This window comes from Vulpes lagopus, chromosome 2 (genome assembly GCF_018345385.1).
Source record: "Vulpes lagopus strain Blue_001 chromosome 2, ASM1834538v1, whole genome shotgun sequence".
Taxonomy (NCBI): Eukaryota; Metazoa; Chordata; class Mammalia; order Carnivora; family Canidae; genus Vulpes; species Vulpes lagopus.
The window spans coordinates 173,529,012-173,547,025 of NC_054825.1; the positions used below are offsets into that span (position 1 = coordinate 173,529,012).

At 49.8% G+C, this 18,014-nt stretch overlaps 2 protein-coding genes and 1 non-coding gene across 3 annotated transcripts; all 3 read right to left on the reverse strand.

Moving 5' to 3' along the window:
• Nucleotides 1-1,663: 1,663 nt before the first annotated feature.
• LOC121485797 (cytochrome c oxidase subunit 6B1) lies at nt 1,664-10,061 on the reverse strand. Its single transcript, XM_041746583.1, has 4 exons — nt 9,941-10,061; nt 8,060-8,173; nt 6,780-6,880; nt 1,664-1,855 (listed from the first exon to the last, which is right to left on the reverse strand). The coding sequence occupies exons 2-4, from the start codon at nt 8,163-8,165 to the stop codon at nt 1,802-1,804; spliced, it is 261 nt and encodes an 86-aa protein (XP_041602517.1). The 5' UTR covers nt 8,166-8,173; nt 9,941-10,061; the 3' UTR covers nt 1,664-1,801.
• Nucleotides 4,515-4,621, reverse strand: LOC121485881. The gene has a single exon (XR_005986387.1). It is a non-coding gene; the product is annotated as a U6 spliceosomal RNA (small nuclear RNA).
• A 2,066-nt stretch (nt 10,062-12,127) lies between the features above and the next one.
• Nucleotides 12,128-14,486, reverse strand: ETV2 (ETS variant transcription factor 2). The gene is made up of 4 exons (XM_041745072.1): nt 14,417-14,486; nt 14,246-14,323; nt 12,553-12,665; nt 12,128-12,336 (listed from the first exon to the last, which is right to left on the reverse strand). The coding sequence occupies exons 1-4, from the start codon at nt 14,484-14,486 to the stop codon at nt 12,136-12,138; spliced, it is 462 nt and encodes a 153-aa protein (XP_041601006.1). The 3' UTR covers nt 12,128-12,135.
• Between the last annotated feature and the right edge of the window lie 3,528 nt (nt 14,487-18,014).

Consider the following 18,014-nt stretch of genomic DNA (forward strand, 5'->3'; position numbering starts at 1 on the left):
ACAAAGTAAATATGACACAATAAACCAAGGTGGGGGATATAACAGCAACTGTACGGATTGTCATTTTTTTCTGTATGCTTGAAATTTTCCATAATAAAATGTTGAAAGGGGGAATGTGTATTTTAAAAAATCCTGCCCTCACAGAAATTACATTCTAGTGTGTGTCAGGGCTATTATCAAGGATGAATTAAGTAAAATACAGAGAATATTAGTGGTTTAGTGCTTCAGGAATGAAAGAAGTGAAGGGCTGCAAATATCTGTATGGAGTTGAAATGGTAGGTTGAGTGGTCAGGGGAAGCCTGAGTTATATTTGAGGAAGACCTGAAGAGAGAGTCATGTGGCTATCTAATGGAAAGGCATTCCAGGCAGGGCAAACAGAAAATGCAAAGGCCCTGAGGTTGGAGGCAGTCTGGTGTATGCTAACACTTCTCATTTGCTCACATGGTTCCTGTCACATTGAAGAGGCCAGTGTGCAGGAACTGAAGGAGCAAACAAGAAGTGGTAGATCAGACAGGAAATAGAAGAAGCTTCGACAGTTGCTCAGAGTCCCTGGACATGTATAAGGGTCCTCTATGTAGAGCCCCTCCTCCTCAGAAGCAGCCATTTCAGAAGATCCCTCCCTAGGGCCATTCTCCCTCAATACAAGAATCATCTCGCTGCTCACCTGCAAATGCTTTGGGTAAGTCTGTCTCTCAACCATTTAAGTGGTCTTGAGGAAACACCAATCCAGCCACAACCTAGTGCTCTGGCTAGTTATGCTGATCGGTCTGGTGGATGATGTTCTGGACTATCACTGTGTGGCAATTCCTCTTGGGGCAGCAAGAAAGAACATTTTTAACTTGATCGAGTTAAATGACTTCTAATAATCACTACGAGAACAGAACAGAGAAATTACACATCATACAGGAAACTGCTAATTAGACGGCAAAAAAATTGGCGTTAATTTCTTAGACATAATAATGGTAGTGTTAATTATGCATAAAATAAACCTCTAATTCTAAGAGATACATATACTTACTTATTTCTGGATAGCATATGATCCCCAGGTTTTGCTTTAAAATCACCTAGAAGGGGAGGGGAATAATTAGAGATGAAACTGGTTGGGCATTTGTTGATAATTGTTGAAGCTAGGTGATGGGTACACAATTTTAATTTTTATTATTAATTTTTAAAAAGATTTTATTTATTTATTTATTTATTCATTCATTCATTCATTCATTCATGAGAGACAGAGAGAGAGAGGCAGAGACACAGGCAGAGGGAGAAGCAGGCTCCATGCAGGGAGCCTGATGTGGGACTCCATCCCGGGACTCTAGGTTCATGCGGTGGGCTGAAGGCAGGCACTAAACCACTGAGCTACCCAGGGATCCCCAATTTTTATTATACTATTTCCATGTGGTTCAAAAATTACATAAGAAAAGTTTTTTGAAATTGTATAGATAATGAAGGGGAACATACAGATAAATTTTTGCACATACAGGGGCTATAATCACTCACTATACTGTCTGGTATAGAGAAGGTGGTCAGTTTAGCAACATAAAACAAAGCAAAAAAAAAAAAAAAAAAAAAAACAATCCCCCTGAAGTCCCTCTTATTAGTCAAGGTATTAATTTCCATCCCAGCTTCTTGCCCGATCACCCAGTTCTTTTACACATACACAGTCTTACACTTTTCCAACGAGTATTTATTATTAGTTAAGCCATGATTCAGGATCCCAGGGTGGGGATCACCATGTACCCAGGTCCCCCTTCACCACCCTGGGAGAAGGATGGAGGACAGAGGAGAGGTGGGTGGAGCCAGTTCAGATCTTCCCAGGAAATGTGCCTTCTGCCCGGCGGTCATCCCAGGCCGACACCTGTGGAAAGACAGCCAACATTACTTCCTTCATCTGTGGGGAAACCAGAGGGGTAAACTCTGTCTTCCTCATCCTCACTCTGCCTACCTGTTCAGTCGGTCAAGCCCAGCACCACCACTGTTCCAGGAGTGGGGGAATCAGCAGTGACCCCAGAAAGATAAGAATCACTGTCCTGAATGAACTGACCCACTGAGGGGGTGAGGGGTGGAGAGTATATATAAATCCCACATTCACTGCAGGGGCTGTTCCTGGGGAGATGTAGGACTGTACAGAGACTCAAAAGTGTGACTGTGCCCTGTATCAGGAACCCCAGAATCAATACTCAATGTTTGTCAGAATAGAGGAAGGAAGAAATACTAGGAAGCTGTGAGGGAAAGAAAGAGGTTGTGCTCTGGCATAAACGGATCTCCAAGATACAGTCAGAGGCAAAAGATACAAAACTGAATATAGAGTATGATCCTACTGTTGATCAGATACATGTATATAGAAACAATGATGAAAAGGCCCATATCCAACTGTTAACACTCCCCAGAAGTAACACACTACAACTGGTGCACCTTCTTACAGGCACTCCGAAGCACATCCAGTTAGACATATACTCACGTTTATATGCCATATATTAGAGGCAGTAGACAACAGCATGACTAAGGAAGAAAATCGGAATCCTTGTTCCATCACTTCCTAGCTGTGTGATCTCGGGTGAATCACTCAGCCTTTCAGGGCCTTAGTTTATTTTTTGTTTTTAAAATTTTATTTAAATTCAATTTGCCAACATATCCGTATAATGTTAACACCCAGTGCTCATCTCAGGGCCTTAGTTTTTAATTGTGTAAAATGAGGACAGTGAGAATAGTATCTATCTCATCTCATTTTTTAGCATGTTTGCCCTTACAGAATATAAAGGGCTTACAAAGTAGTTGGCCCACGGTTAAGTGCCACATATGTGCCTATTTATACACACACACACACACACACACACACACACACCATCACCACCACACAAATATTCTCTACTTTGAAAAACGTATGTACAAATTGGTCCCTACGATATAGACTGTCCTACAACTTGCCTTTTCCACAAGTCTTAGAGCTCTTTCTGTATTGTCGCATAGATCAAAATAAATGTACCACCATTTATCTAACTGGGTTGTTTCTGAATGCTCCTCATTACAAACAACTCTGCAATGGATCTCTTTGTACACGAGCATCTTTGTAGGATGTCCAAATGTAAAAGTGACACATCTGGAGATCTTTTATTCCATTTTGAAAGATCCTACCAAAATAACTTCAATTTACAGAACCACTAATGTTTAGCACTATCAACCTTTATCAAACTTGCACCAGACTGCAAGGTAGAAATAAGCATCTCTCTGTTGTTTTCAGCTGTTTTCTTGGTGACTTGAGTGGGGATGGACATCTTTTCATGTCTGGATTCCCTCATACTGGACTTGTACTGTCCACAGTCTATAGCTTTCTATATGTGAATTTCTCATTTGCTGGGTTTACCTTTCCATCTCTTTTTAAAGAATCAGGCTGGTCTGATCCTTTGCAAATTTTCCTTTGCCCAATAATGCCGCTTCATGGAATGGAAACTCAGGAAACCATTCAAATAGAGGGAGAAAACATTTCCTGCAATGGAACTGTACACTGAAGTGTCATTGAAAAAAGTGATAAAGGGAGCACCTGGGTGGCTCAGTTGGCTAAGCGTCTGACTGTTGGTTCCGGCTCAGGTCATGATCTCAGGGTTGTGAGACTGAGCCCTGTGTCAGGCTCTATACTCAACGGAAGGACTGCTTGAGATTCTCTCTCTCCCCCTGTTCCTGTGTGGGTGTGCGTACCCTCTCTCCCTCTCAAGTAAAAACATAAATATTTTTTAGAAATTAAAAAGTGAAAAAAGATGGAATCTAGCTATAAAGGGGAAGAAACTATAACTATTAAAGATAGTGGCTACTCAATTAAGTGAGCTGACTATACTAAGATAGGAATAGGTATAAAATGCGTGGTAAGTAAAAAAAATCAAAGCACAAAACAGTACCAAGAGTATGACCCATATCAAAATTAAAAAGTACATAAACTCACACCTACACATACATCAGCACACAGAAAAGGAAGTGAAAGAATTATACCAAATGACTAAAACAAAGTTAACTTTAGGACTCAGAAGTGGATGAGTAGGGGGCTTTCGCTTTCTACATTATATAAAGCTTTTGTTTGGAAGATTCCACAAAAGTCAATGTTGTTTGTTCACGGAGAAGCTTGAGATTTTTTAAAAGATTTATTTATATATTTAACATAGAGAACAAGCCCAAGCAGGGGGAGAGGAAAAAGCAGGCTCCCCACTGGGCAGAGAGCAGGATGCAGGACTCAGTCCCAGGACTCTGGGATCATGATCTGAGCCAAAGGCAGATGCTTAAACCAACTGAGCCACCCAAACACCCTGATACTCAAGATTTTTTTTTTTTTAACAGATAATCAATTTATTAAAAAGGTTGATTTAAGCATCTGTGATGGTGACTTCAACTGCGACTCCAGGCTCAATACTGACGGAGGTAATCTGCCTAACAATCTCAGAAGGACTGTGCAGATCAATGAGTCGCTTGTGGATCCTCATCTGAAAACGATCCCAAGTCTTAGAACCTTCACCACAAGGAGTCTTTCTAAAAATATGGAACGCTTCACGAATTTGCGTGTCATCCTTACGCAGGGGCCATGCTAATCTTCTCTGTATCGTTCCAATTTTAGTATATGTGCTGCCGAAGTGAGCACCTCAAGATTTTTTAAATCAGAAAATAAAAGACGCTTGGAAAAAATGTTTTAAATGCTCATATAGGAAAAGTGTTGAACTCCCATGATGACCCCACTCAAATGCACATACTGGGATTTAAGACTAATTAAAAATAATACACAAGAAATACCTGGAAGATGCTATGATATTATCAGAAGAATAAGGAATATTTTTCTGCCCTTCCTCTAGTTTTTAAGTTTTTGTGAAGTAGTTATATTCCTTATAATTGAACAAAACAACAGCAAAAACAAAACACTTGTTCTGGGGTGCCTGGGTGACTCAGTGGGTTAAGCATCTGCCTTTGGCTCAGGTCATGATCCCAGGGTCCTGGGATGGAGCCCTACATCCAGCTCCCTGCTAAGTCTGCTTCTCCCTCTGTCCCTCCCCCTGCTCATGTTTTCTCTCTCTCAAATCAATAAAGAAAAAATCTTAAAACAAAACAAAACAAAACAACCCACTTATTTTCACCTCACCACGTTTTTGAAATAAAGAAGTCAGGGCAGCCAGTATAAAGGGGGCTTTGCAGAATACATTTATAAGCCCTAACAAGGTAGATGGATACTGCAGGCACCTGAGAGCAGGAGCCACACAATTTGATGCTCTCAAGGAAAGGGCAGGCCCAAGTCTTGGAGAATGGGGTGTAGGGCAGCACCGGGACTGGAAGCATGCTTCTTGGCACCCTGTCCAGCAGGCACCCAATGCAGGCTCTGAGGCTGGAGAAGGGATAGTATGTACTTACACCATCATGTTACTCAAATCACCCAGGGACAAGGGGAAATCCTGGAAGGGCACAGGACACTCAAAGACACTTGAGACAGTGTGGCCTGAGAGGTGGAGGGAAAACCAAGCAAGCTGAGGGAGACTGCAATAAGGCAATTTGTTCTCAAGAAATAAGCTCCAAAGGCATATATTAAGGATGCTACAAATATACTGAAAAAATTAGAATATAAGCTCTGTCAAAATGGCATCAGTTAAATAAAAGCATATGAAAGTTACCAAAGTAAGGCAGATCTATATGCATTATTATAAAAAAAAAAAAAAAGACTCCAAAACACACTGATAAATCAAAGCAGTCAAAGACTATATAGTATGACCCACTCATCCACAGATAGCTCCCCAGGTTTCTGTATGATTACTTTATATAGAGAAAAAAGTAATCAGCTAATAGTAGTAACTACTCAGAGTAGGGGGGCAGGGGGAAGGTTTCTACTTTTTACTGCTCTACTGTTTTCTGCTCACATTTTTTGTTTTTAAAGATTTACTTGAGACACACAGAGAGAGAGAGAGAGAGCACGCATGAGCAGGAGGAGGGGCCCAGGTAGGGGGAGAGAGAAGCTGACTCCCTGCTGAGCATGTATTGGGCTCCATCCCACGACCCTGAGATTATGATCTGACCCGAAATCAAAACTCGATGCTTAACTGACTGAGCCACCCAGCTGCCCGTTTTTTGTTTTTCAAATGAGCACTGTGACTTTTGTAATAGTATCATATTTTGATTCTAAGACACAAGGTTTTTTCATTTCAACATCTCTGAAATCAGCAAGCTGGTTACACTCATTTCTGGCATTTTAGAAAAAGAGTTGACCATCTCTCAATGTTTCTTGGAGTCAATGGGATCTTTGCTTTGATGAAACAGTACAACATTAAACATAAATTCTTTTTTTGAAAAAGTGTGTAACAGAGACTACTAAATAGTGACAAAAAGTCTGGTCAGATTAGGGCTAAAAGCCTTACTGGCTGTGTGTCTAAGTAGTCGGTATAACTGGGGGTCACTGGGTTATTCTACCTTTATGTATAACTTGAAAATGTGAATAAAAAGGCACAGAACTGCACAAGACGGTGAACCCCACAGGGACAAGGAGCCAGCACTGTGTATTTATTTGTAGAGTGCATGGGTGGGATGAATGCAGCAAGAAGAGGACCCTGGGTGCCCTGGCCAAGAGCCCTGACTGGTTGAGAGTATCGCTGAAAACAGGGAAGGAAGGCAATTCCAGAGAGAAGACAGGGCTGAGTCCCGTGGACACCGCAACACCCTGTCCTTCCTCTGCTGCTCCCAGATGAGCCCCCACTAAGTTACCACACTCGTCTCCGTGAAGACCCCACCCCAGTGTCCCAAGATCCCCTGGAGGTGGCACATACCCAGGATATGGGGCAGAGGGACTTGTACACTCGCCGGTACCATTCGCACACGGAGACATCACCCCCTTTAGCAGTCATTGCCTTCTCACAGCGGTGGAAGTCTGTGGAAAGAGTGGTTCAGGGTCAGCCCTGACTAAGGGCTGGAACATATTTTTGATCAAAATTCACAGAAATCATCTTTACTTCACAACCAGTTATATACACACAAACACACACAAACAAGTGTGAAGAGGAATGTCTATTCCTACAAGTGTACTGAAAAGGGCTAGGCAGGCCTCACCAAGGTGATTTTGCAAACCCTAGAGAACTACTGTTTGACTTGAAGATCCTGGGGTCTGGAATGAGGGAGGAACATGAAGGGCACATGCAGGGGTATGGAAGTCCAAACCCATGGCGAGGGAAGGCGAAGAGGATCCTGAGGCTAAGATGCTGGCTCCTACAGAAGAGGACAGGAAGGGGATAATCTGGCTTTTTAAAGTAGGCAATTAATTTTTTAAAAAAAGAAAAAGAAAAATTCTCCAGGTATTCCACTCCAGGGCACACTCCCTACACAAAGAAGCATTCACATTGACGGCAAATTACATTTATAAGAACGTTTATAACATCATCATTCATGAAAGCCCTGAACTGGCAACCCTATAAGTGTCTGAGAATAAATTATGGAAAACCATACAGAAAGAAAACGAGCAAACTATACGCCACAGCAAGGATCAATCTTCAAAACTGCTGAAGAAATCCAAATAAAACAGAATATATATAGTGTTTATAATGTTCATCAAGAGGCAAACCTAAAAGTAGTGATAAAATGTGACTGCCTTAAGTTGGCAGGGTGACATCTCTTGAGCGGAGATTAGGATGTTGTGTTTAAGATGGCATACAGTGGGCAAGGAAGATCAGAATACTGACAGTACCTAATTTCCTATCCAGATTATATAGGTATACAGGGGATTCACTTTAGCATTATTCATTTGGCTGTACGTTGTTTTATGTATTTCCTGTATGTATGTTAACATCTGTCTCATACACACACAAATCCTAATATACACACACACACACACACACCCATCCTTGTAGGAACCAAAGTTTGTGACCCTGGCCCAGATATTGGACCTCGAGCACAGTTGTGATAAGGGGCATGGGCCCTGCAAGGTAGGATGTCCAGAATAAAAAAGAGGCCTGGGATGTACAGATGCCTTAGGAGTAGACAAACAGGTAAGCAACCTTGAGTGTGGGACCAGGAAAAGGTTCTGCATCCCTTCCCACCCCTATGCCCTGCTTACCCAGGTAGTTCTGCCAGCAGTTCCTAGTCTGGTTCTGGTTGGGGAAGCGGCTGTCAAAAGGGGCAGTCTGGTAGTTCTTGATTTTGGACTTGATGTCTTCTGCCATGGTGCTGACTCTTGGAGGCAAAGAGAGTGGATGTTGGCAAAAGTTCTAGGGAGCCTGGGGATGGGATGTCAGCTCCCCACCCCCCCACCCCCAACACACACAGGAGAAGAGAGAGAGAGTAGAAAGGTGTGAACAAGCCAACACTTTCTCCCTGTCAACATGCACACACAGAGGTGAAGGGTGGGGCAAATCTGCACATCAAAGTGTGGCCATCACAGCAGGACTTTGTGGAGGGGGTAACTCCTTAGCAAAATCAGGCCTTATTCATCCCAAAAGAACACTAGCTAACACTCACTAAGTATTTAATATAGGCCAAGCGTTGTTCTACACTTTACTCCTGCAGCCACTCTAAAAGGTACGAACTATTACTATCACTGTGTCACAGACAAGGCACGGGGTGTCTAAGTGACTTCCCAAGGTCACAAAAACGGAGGAGTTGCACCCAGTCATTGACAGAATCTACACCGCAGAGGTTCATCTCTTTGGTGCCATGAACTCCTCAGGGGTCTAATGACCCCTCTCCCAGAATACTTTTAAAGGCATCTGAAAACTTCATAGGATCACCAAGAAAACCAGTTCCATTCCATGTAGCTGAGGATTTACCGACTACCACAATTTTGGAGTAATTGTCAATAAAAATGTATTCTGTGACATGTGCAACCACAATGTGATATAAGATGACCTGCAATTTTGAATGCTGACAAAGTCACAGGTGACGCTAATGTTATTAAGACTGTTGCCTCCATTCCTGAAGGAAATGCTTCATTTCAATTCCAGATTAAGAAAAACACAGATGTAGGATCCCTGGGTGGCTCAGCGGTTTAGCCCCTTCCTTCAGCCCAGGCAGTGATCCTGGAGACCTGGGATCAAATCCCACATCGGGCTCCCTGCATGGAGCCTGCTTCTCCCTCTGCCTGTGTCTCTGCCTCCTCTCCCTCTCTCTCTGTGTCTCTCATGAATAAATAAGTAAAATCTTAAAGAAAAAAAAAGAAAGAAAAACACAGATGTACCCCCCGCCCCATTCAAGTACTAGCACACCTTGCAGTCTATTGATTTTGCAGGCCCAGAGTTAAAAACCTCCGCGGGTGACGCGCAGTTTTCACCAGGGAAGGTGAAACTGCCTCTATTCCAGATAATTCGAAAAGTAACGGGGTTACAAAGAAGTGAGCAGGCCAGTGTTAGATTCAAGGGACCCAAGGTAGTGGTGGACATCTGGGGTCCCACAGTAGTCTTTGGGGAGGGGAAATCCTAGAGGGACAGAGGAAGGGGGACGTAGAACGCCAGAGCTGGGACACAGATTTGCTCGGGAGAGTTGTTTTGCGGGGAGATCAGGGAGGACTCTGAGGTCCTCCAAAGTCCAAGCGGGAGGAGGGACCAGAAACCAGGGAGCCCGGCTGCGGCCCGGGGCCAGCCGCGGGAGGCCACGCCTGCGGCCTGGTGATTGAGGGCACGACGGTCCTAACCACCGAATCCAAACCCTGGTCGCTGCCTTAATAGCCCGATGTCGCTGAGCTTCAGCGGCTCCACCGTCAAAAAGGGATCATCCCAGGCCCCACCTCACAGGGCTGGAGGGAAGATTAAACGAGTTAATAAGGTCGCTCGCCACGTTAGCTGGCATTAAGGAAGAGCTCCACAATCGCCGCCTAGAGCCACAGACAAGAACAGAACGCCAAGGACCCGCCGGCCGGGAACTCACTCCGTCCTCGGGGAAACCAGGGTCCGGCTCCTCAGTACCCCAGGCCAGGGCCCCGGCTTCCCCGGCCCTCCACACTCACCTAAGGACACCCCTGCAGCACCTCGCAGCTCAATGTGACCCTCAGCAAAGACGCCAGAGTCGGACCGGAAGCGGAATTAAGAGCGGCCGGAAGCAGGGCGAAGCGGGGTAAAGGGGCGTCTTCCGCGCGGCCCGGGCGCCCGCGGGGAGGCCAGCCCCGAAGCCGTTGAGGCCACGCCCACCCGGGAACTCCGAGCTCCTATTGGGCTGGATGCCTGTTCATCATCGCCCTCGGCCCAATCGTGAGCCTGCGTGGACTCTCGGACTTCGAAGGTCCGAGCTGGGGTTTGAGATGCGCGGTTACAGGTTCTCGTCACTTCCCTGTTTTCACCAGGGGAAGGAGTTTTGGGTCCTGGGGCTAGGTGTAGAGTGGGCCTGGGGAGAGGAATTACTTATTGAATGCTTACCCTGTGCCGGGTACTTCTAGAAAACTTGGGGAAGCATCACGAAACAAAACACAAGAATCCTTACGCTCTTTATGATTATTACAGGACCAGCTGTTAAGGGTTTGAAATAGATCCAGCCTTTCTCCCAGGGTCATTTGTCACATTATGATTTTTTTTTTTTTTTTTTTGCGGGGATGCAGTTGGGTGCTTTGAGCTTTGGAGAACTCCGAAGGGCCCGGGCCCAGGTCCTGTCCACACTGGGGCCCACAGTCCCCACCGTGTCCTTCCAGGGGTTTTGGCGGCTCCTGCCACCTAGGCTGGAGGATGCTTCGGGGGTGGAATCTGAACCCCCCTACTCGGGGCTGCAGCGCCGATGTCACGCGATCGACCCCTCCCTCTTCCTCCCTATGGTACCAACCCGCTGCTCTATGCAACCCTATGGTACCAACTCCATCTCCCTTCTCGCTCTTCTTCTTTCCCCAAGCCTCAGAAAGCGCAAATTAACACAAATTTGTGTTCCCGAGGACTCAAACCAAAGTCCCGCACCACAGAGAGATTAAGAATAAAAGCTTGGGGGGATCCCTGGGTGGCGCAGCGGTTTGGCGCCTGCCTTTGGCCCGGGGCGCGATCCTGGAGACCCGGGATCGAATCCCACATCGGGCTCCCGGTGCGTGGAGCCTGCTTCTCCCTCTGCCTGTGTCTCTGCCTCTCTCTCTCACTGTGTGCCTATCATAAATAAAAATTAAAAAAAAAATAAAAGCTTGGATCCGGCAGAGATTAGTTCATCTCGGAAAGTGACACATTTATGCTTCTAGTTCTGGAGGTATTCCTCTCTCATACCCCACAGTTGATCAAGAAATCCTGTTGGCTCTGCCTTAGCAATATATCCAGAATTTTCTCCGATGTTGGGTTCAAGCTACAGGCATCTCTAGCCTTGGCTATGGCAGTGGCCCTCTCTCTGGCCTCCTGGCTTCCCTACTGCCCTCCACCATTACCCAGTCAGCCAGAGGGACCTGTTAACACCTCAGATCACTTTTCTTTGGCCTAGAACCCTCCCCTCGGGTCTTATTTGACTCTTTCACTCAAAAACCAAAGTCCTTACCAAAACACTTTGGTCCCTCTTATACCTTTTCTATTCTTTTTACTCCCACTGCTCCAGCCACGCTGGCCTCCTCCTGCTTGAACATGTAGGCTGACTTCCCTCTAAGGGCCTTTGCACTTGCTGTCCCCTTGGCCTGCAAAGCTCTTCCTGAAGCTGGCTCCCTCCCTCACCTCCTTGGGTCTTTGCTTCAATGTCACCTTTAGTCCTTCCCAAACCAGATATTTAAAATGCGCATCTTGTCAGTCAATGGGACGACCACTCTTTTAGGGGTTCAGTGGTTCCCAGAATGGGGTAGGCTCTCCGTGGAGTCTAAATCAGAGTTCTCCACCCTCAGCTTCGAGTGGAGAGATTAGTAGGTGCTTTTGGGGATTGAGCGCTAGCCCTAAGTCCTTAATGGTCCCAAGCACTGGAAGGACACACATAAACTGGGTGTTTTGGAGTCCTGAGTCATCTCTTCAGGAGAGACACAGTAGGTAAACTTGAAAGTTAGTGATTGTCAGGTCTGATTCCTTTAGGAGTGCCAGCACAGGCAGGCACGCAGTAGGCCCTGTAGGGACTGAGTAGATTCCTTCGAATTAGGTTCACACAGGCGGGGGCTGGGGGTGGGATGTGAGTGTGTAGTGCACACTTAGGGTCCCTAGCGTGGGCTTACTTAGTATCCGTGGGAAGCACGCAGGCAGCATTCACGACTAGTTTGATGGGATATTTTTATTGCGTCGCCCCTCCCGGCCCACCCCCCGCGCAGTCCAGACAGGCCAGGCCGGGCACGCGGCCCCCAAAACGGTACGTGTACTTGCGCCCACCGCTCTTGCGCACGATGTCGCGGCGGTAGTAGTAGCGTAGACCTCGGCTCAGTTTCTCGTAGTTCATGCCGGGCTTCCTCTTGCGCTCGCCCCACAGCCGCGCCACCTAGGACAGAGGTCGGATGAGTCCGAGGGGGCAGGAGGGAGCCGGGCGGGGCAACGGACGCGCGGGGGAGGGGGGCGGCTCCGGGGCGGTTCCGGACGCGAGTGGGTGCGCGTGACTCCCCGCGGGGCCGCGAGGGTGCGAGCTGGGGGCGGGGCCGGCTACGTCCAGCCCGGGGAGGCTGGGGCGGGACGGGGGCGCGCTGGGAAGCTCCCCCACCTCTCTGGGGTCACACAGCTGGAACTCGCGGCTGTTGCCGGTCCAGCGGATGCAGTTGCTACGCTGCCCGTCTCGGAGCAGCTCCAGGAGGAACTGCCACAGCTGAATGGGACCTGCGGAGTGCGGGCAGGTGAACACTCGGGCTTCCCGGCCCCAGGCCGTGTCCCTTCGGTGACCCAGATGGCCGGGCTCCCTCACTATGAAGGTCCAAGGCTCCAGGCCTTCCCAACCCGGGGGCCAGAAGTCCAGATCCCCTCCTCCTTGGGGCCCAGAGAGTCCGGATCCCTCCACGTGAGGAACCCAAGAAGCGGCCCCAGGGACCCAGGCAGCCGGGGCCCCATCTCGGAAACGTAGAGGACTTTGGCTGCCGCACCTCGGTGACCCGGGTTCGGGTCCCTTGCTCCCTATCAGACTACCAGTGTTTCAGTCCTCTCCTCCCCAGGGACCCACCGTCACCGCCTCCCTCGGGCTGTTAGGTAGCTAAGCTTCGCACCTTGGCTGCGGGTCTCCCGGGGCCCGCCCCTCCGCGCCAGGCCCCGCATCAGTAGAATAGGGTCCCGCGGACCTCTCACCTCGGTGGTTACTTTTGGGGTAACAAGCCAAGGTTACGCGGTCCGACTGCTGGCTGGGCTCGGAGGACGTGGGGAGATCGGAAGCCTGGTACCCCTTTGAAGAGGTGGTGCAGTCCGCCGGCAGCCCCGAGCCCCAGGACGTGGTGCAGTCTGAGCCCGCAGGACCCACCCCACGAAATGGTGGAGTCCGCGCTGGGCCCCCCGGGGAGTTCCTTGCCCCAGTAGGTGGGGCCGTCGAGGCCAATACAACAGTCCCAGTTGGTGGAGCCGGCCGCCGCCTGGGCGCAGGACCACTGCTGGGTCCCTCCCGCGGAGGTGGCGCAGTTCTGGCCCGCAGCCGCCGCCGCCCCCGCAGCCCCCGCAGCCCCCGCCGCGGCAGCGCAGGGGGCGGGGACCCAGGCCGGGAGGGGCGGGGCCCAGGGCCTGGGAGACGCGGCTCCAAGGGTCCGAGGCAGTGCACGCCAGGTCTGTCCAGTCTCCCGACCACGGAAGAGCCTGAGGGGCGGGCTCTGTGGGAAGGAACAGGCCCCACGTGAGGGGAGCCCAGGCATCCCGGTCCCCGGCAAGGGGTGAGCTGGTGACACTTAGGGACCTCACTCTTGGAGTCTCAGCCTTGACACCCTGGGCTCCCGGATCTAGGTCGTGCCACCTCGGCGACACAGGCGTTCCCGTCCTAGCCCTGTTCCCCTCGAAGATCAGGGAACGGACACCTCTAGCCACGGTGCAGGACCCCAGTCCCCTCCTGCCCCCGCCTCTGCGCACACACTCACCCGCCCCCCACGGAGCTTCTGGGTGCGGTAACGCGGAGCCCCAGTCCGGCGGGGGGAGCCCTGCGAGGGAGAGGAGCGAGCAGAGCTTAGGGGAGGGTGTGAGCAAGGGCTAGAGACGCCCCCTCCACCGCTCGGCCGGCAGTCTTTATTGGTCAGGGACTGGGTGGTGAGGCCCAGCCGCTACTCACGGGCACCTAGAACTCAGGACCCTGGCCTCGTCCTCTCCAGCCAGGATGGGAGCCGGCAGCCCTCTCCCCGTTCAGCCTCGGGAGGCCCGCGCGCCCCCTCCTCCCTCCGACCCCGAGCCAGCCTCACCTTCCTCGGCTCCCTGGAGTCCCGGCCCACAGCCACCTTTCCAGCGGGGCTCCGCTGTCAGCGCGTCCCCTGGGAGCACCAGTTCGGGGAAATAGAAGCCGAGTTCGGCTCCGTCTGCAGGCAAGAGGAGGTTAGGGCCGGGTCGGGGTCACAGGGGCCCCCACCTGTGGACCCTCCGCACACACCGACGCAGCCCCAGCAGCCTACCCAGCCCTGACAGCCTGTTCCCTGGGGGCACTTCCTGCGGAGACGCTTCATCCCAGTTCCACAAGTCCATGGATGCTCCCCGGGAATGTTCTGGGAGGCAGAAGAAAGAGGGCAAGGGGTGAGCTGGTGACACTTAGGGACCCTGGAGTCTGGGCCCCGGCCCTTGCTTCCCTCAGACCCAGGAGTCCAGGCCCCCAGATATCCAGTCCCCGGTTCATGGCTCACCTCTGGCGGGTTTCTCTGTCCCCCGGCCAGGGGTCTCAGCCCCATTTCATACCCTGTACCCCCTCCCTTGGGGGCCTGGGCAGGGGAGAATTTTCCGAGACGTCAGAGCCGGGGGTCGCAGCTGGGTCGAGTTGCAGGGCCTGGGGCGGGGCCAAGGGCCCACTCCCCGCAACACACACACACACCTCAGGGACGGCCGCCTGCCTCCCGCCTGCCTCCCCATAGCTACAGCTGTCCTGCTGCAGGGTGGCTTGGGCTTGGACAGGGGCTTGGGGAATAGCGGGCTGTGAGAGACCCGGGGTGCGGAGGCGTGTTTACGGGGTGATGGGGGTGGAGCAGGGGGTTTGGTGGACAGGCTTTCCGCCTTGGGGATTTGATCCTGCGACATGGGGGGTAGGGGGGAGGGTCTGGGGTCAGCTGGGCTGCGCCAGGCTTATCTGCAACAGGAAGGGGGATTTCCGGCCAGACCCCAGGTCGGCCAACGTCACAATCTGCAGAGGGACGGAGGGGCGGGGTGGGGGACGCCGACCCAGGATCCCCAACCAGGCCGAGTTCTCCTCTTCGAGGGCCTTGCGGAAGTTCTGGGGCTGCTCTTGAGGAGTGTCAATCATGATAACAACATCAACAATGTAAACAATAACCACAGTAACTCCCATAGCTGACGTTTATTGAGGGCTCATTGTGTGCCATGGGCCTTCATTTAATTCTTTTACGAAGTAGGTACTAGTCTTCATTTTATGAAAGGCGAAATGGAAGCGGACTTCCTTCCACCTCCCTTCATCTCCAGAATCCTTGTCCTTCCATACTATAATAGTTTGAGACAAATGGGGGAAATTTGAGTGTGAACTGAACGATATACAGAATTAGTCATTTTCTCAGATGTGATTATGGTATTATGGTATGAAAGATAATTCTACAACGAAATGAATTTAGGGGTATTTAGGGGTAAAGTGTTATTTTAAATGATTCAGCAACTCCCCCCCCCACATGTCCACATGTGACATATACATACATACATGCAATAATTGGGACATAATTATACTAAACAATTATTTGCTGTTTATTAGAACTTGAAATTTAACTGGGCGTCCTGTGATGTAGGAAAGATGTTAGGGTTTGAAGCTGATGGCCAAGTAAGAATTCTTGAGATGTCTTTGGTGCACAAAGGTGGTTTTATTAAAGCACAGGGACAGGACCTGTGGGCAGAATGAGCTGCACCGGGGTCATTATATACTTTCAAGTTGGGGGGTGGTTAGGGATAGTGTGGAAGTCTCTAAGGAGTTTTGGAAGCAAGGTTTCAGGATCTTGAGGGGGCTGGCTATTGTTGGAAAGAGGTCATTTATTACTGTCTGATGAAACCTCAGTCACAAGACCCTCCAGATGTATATGCTGGGGGAATGTTTGCCAACATATATCTTGCACGGTAGAGATAAAGGACGTTTCCAAAGGAATTTTTATATGTTAAAGTAGATTTACTGGGTCCTGGGGGTTGAGCTAAGATTTCCTTTTACCCTTAGAAAAGGAGGAATGTCAAGGGAGTTGAGTCCCTAGTGGAATGTCACTCTGTCTGTTTCAAGGACTTGTCAGTGGGCTGTAGGTAGTAAGGAAATTTAATAATTTTTCTTTTGCCTTTGTTTTCCACATCATTCTGTATTTTTAAAAGATTATTAATTTATTTTTTAAAAATATTTTATTTATTTATTCATGAGAGACACACAGAGAGAGAAGCAGAGACATAGGCAGAGGGAGAAGCAGGCTCCCAGGAGCTGGATGTGGCACTCAATCCCAGAACCCCGGGATCACGACCTGAGCCAAAGGCAGATGCTCAACCACTGAGCCACCCAAGCACCCTATTTATTTATTTTAGAGAGAGAGCACACATGCACTCACACAAATGGCGGGAGAGGCAAAGGAAGAGGAAGAGAGAAGCAAAATCCCTGCTGAGGGCAGAGACCAACTGGGGGCTCTATCTCACGACACTGAGATAATGACCTGAGCCAAAATCAAGAGTGGAATGCTTAACCAACTGAGCCACCCAGGTGGACCTGTCCCGTTTTTATTTCCTAAATCTGGTAACCCTAAACCCTGGTAGCTTGGCTTCAGAGCCTATGGTTATACCTACCTATCCTGCTTTATGTATTAAGTATTTACCATTAAAAAGAACCTTTCTGACGTGGGCATTTCCAATATTCACCCTGTTTGATCATTAACCACTTGCTGTTCTGGGGGTGGGAGGATGGGGGTGTGGGCACTGCTCTTCTGTTCCTGTTACATAAGGGAAACTGGGCCTTAAGAGGAAGAACCAGTTACCAGGTCACAGAGTAGGTGGTGGATGGGATTGGCCCCAGCATTGGGTGAGCAAAGAGCCCCCATGCATCACTGCTCTACCATCTAACGCAGGGCCCCAAAGCATATCCTAAACGTGCTGTTCCCACCGGGCCCCAGGCCTCCTCTCTCTGAGGCTGGCCTTCCTCCTGTCTGTGTGTCAGTCTGTCCATGGCTCTCTGCCCTAGTTGGTGTCCCCAGCTCTGGGTCTCTGTTGCACCAGGCCTGACTCCAGTGAGTCCTGGTCACCCAGTCGCTCCTGCTAAGTCCCAGCCCCTCCCCATCTCTCTCCCTACCTCCTTACCTCTCTCCAGTTTTCTCCCCACCTCCCTTCCCATTGTACTGCCTTCACCTGTAGTTCTCACCTCTTCCATCTGTCTCCCTCCCCATCTCTCCATCTCTGCTTGCTACATCCCTCCAGCTGTCCATCTGGCTCTCAACTCCACCATTGAGCTTTCCTCAGGACTTAAATGCACACATTTAAAAGCTTCCTTTCTGGACTCATTCCCTCTACCCATCTCTTCCCTTGTTCCAGTGACTGAAGTGAGAAGGGGGTCAGGAGCAGGAAGGGTTAGTGATGTGGGGGTAGGGATTGAGGGTCCTGGTGCTGGCTTGTCTAGCCCAGGTGGCAGGGGGCTGAAGGACACTTCCTGTGAGGGAGGGAGGCCCTTGCCCTTCTAACCAGACTGGAAAATGTGACGTCAGAGGGGGAGCTGTAAGGAGGGGAAGGCGGGAACGGGAGAAATTTGACACCCCTCCTGGGCAACCAGATTCCCAGAGGGGTCTTGGCATTGTTTGCTTCCTCTTCCCATGGCCACACTCAGCCCAGGGGTCTGCTAGCTCTGCCCCTGGGAGACCCTCACCCCCTCCCCATGCTTGAACCATGCAGTCTCTGTCCTCTCCCTGGTCCCTGCCCCAGCCTCCTTCAGACCTCCGGTCCATAGCATGGCCATGTCAGGGCTCTTTCTAAAGTGCAAATCTGATGCCGGTTCCCTGCTTGAACTTGCTTCCAGCTTCTCAGGGCTTGCTGCTGCCTCAGGTAAAGTCT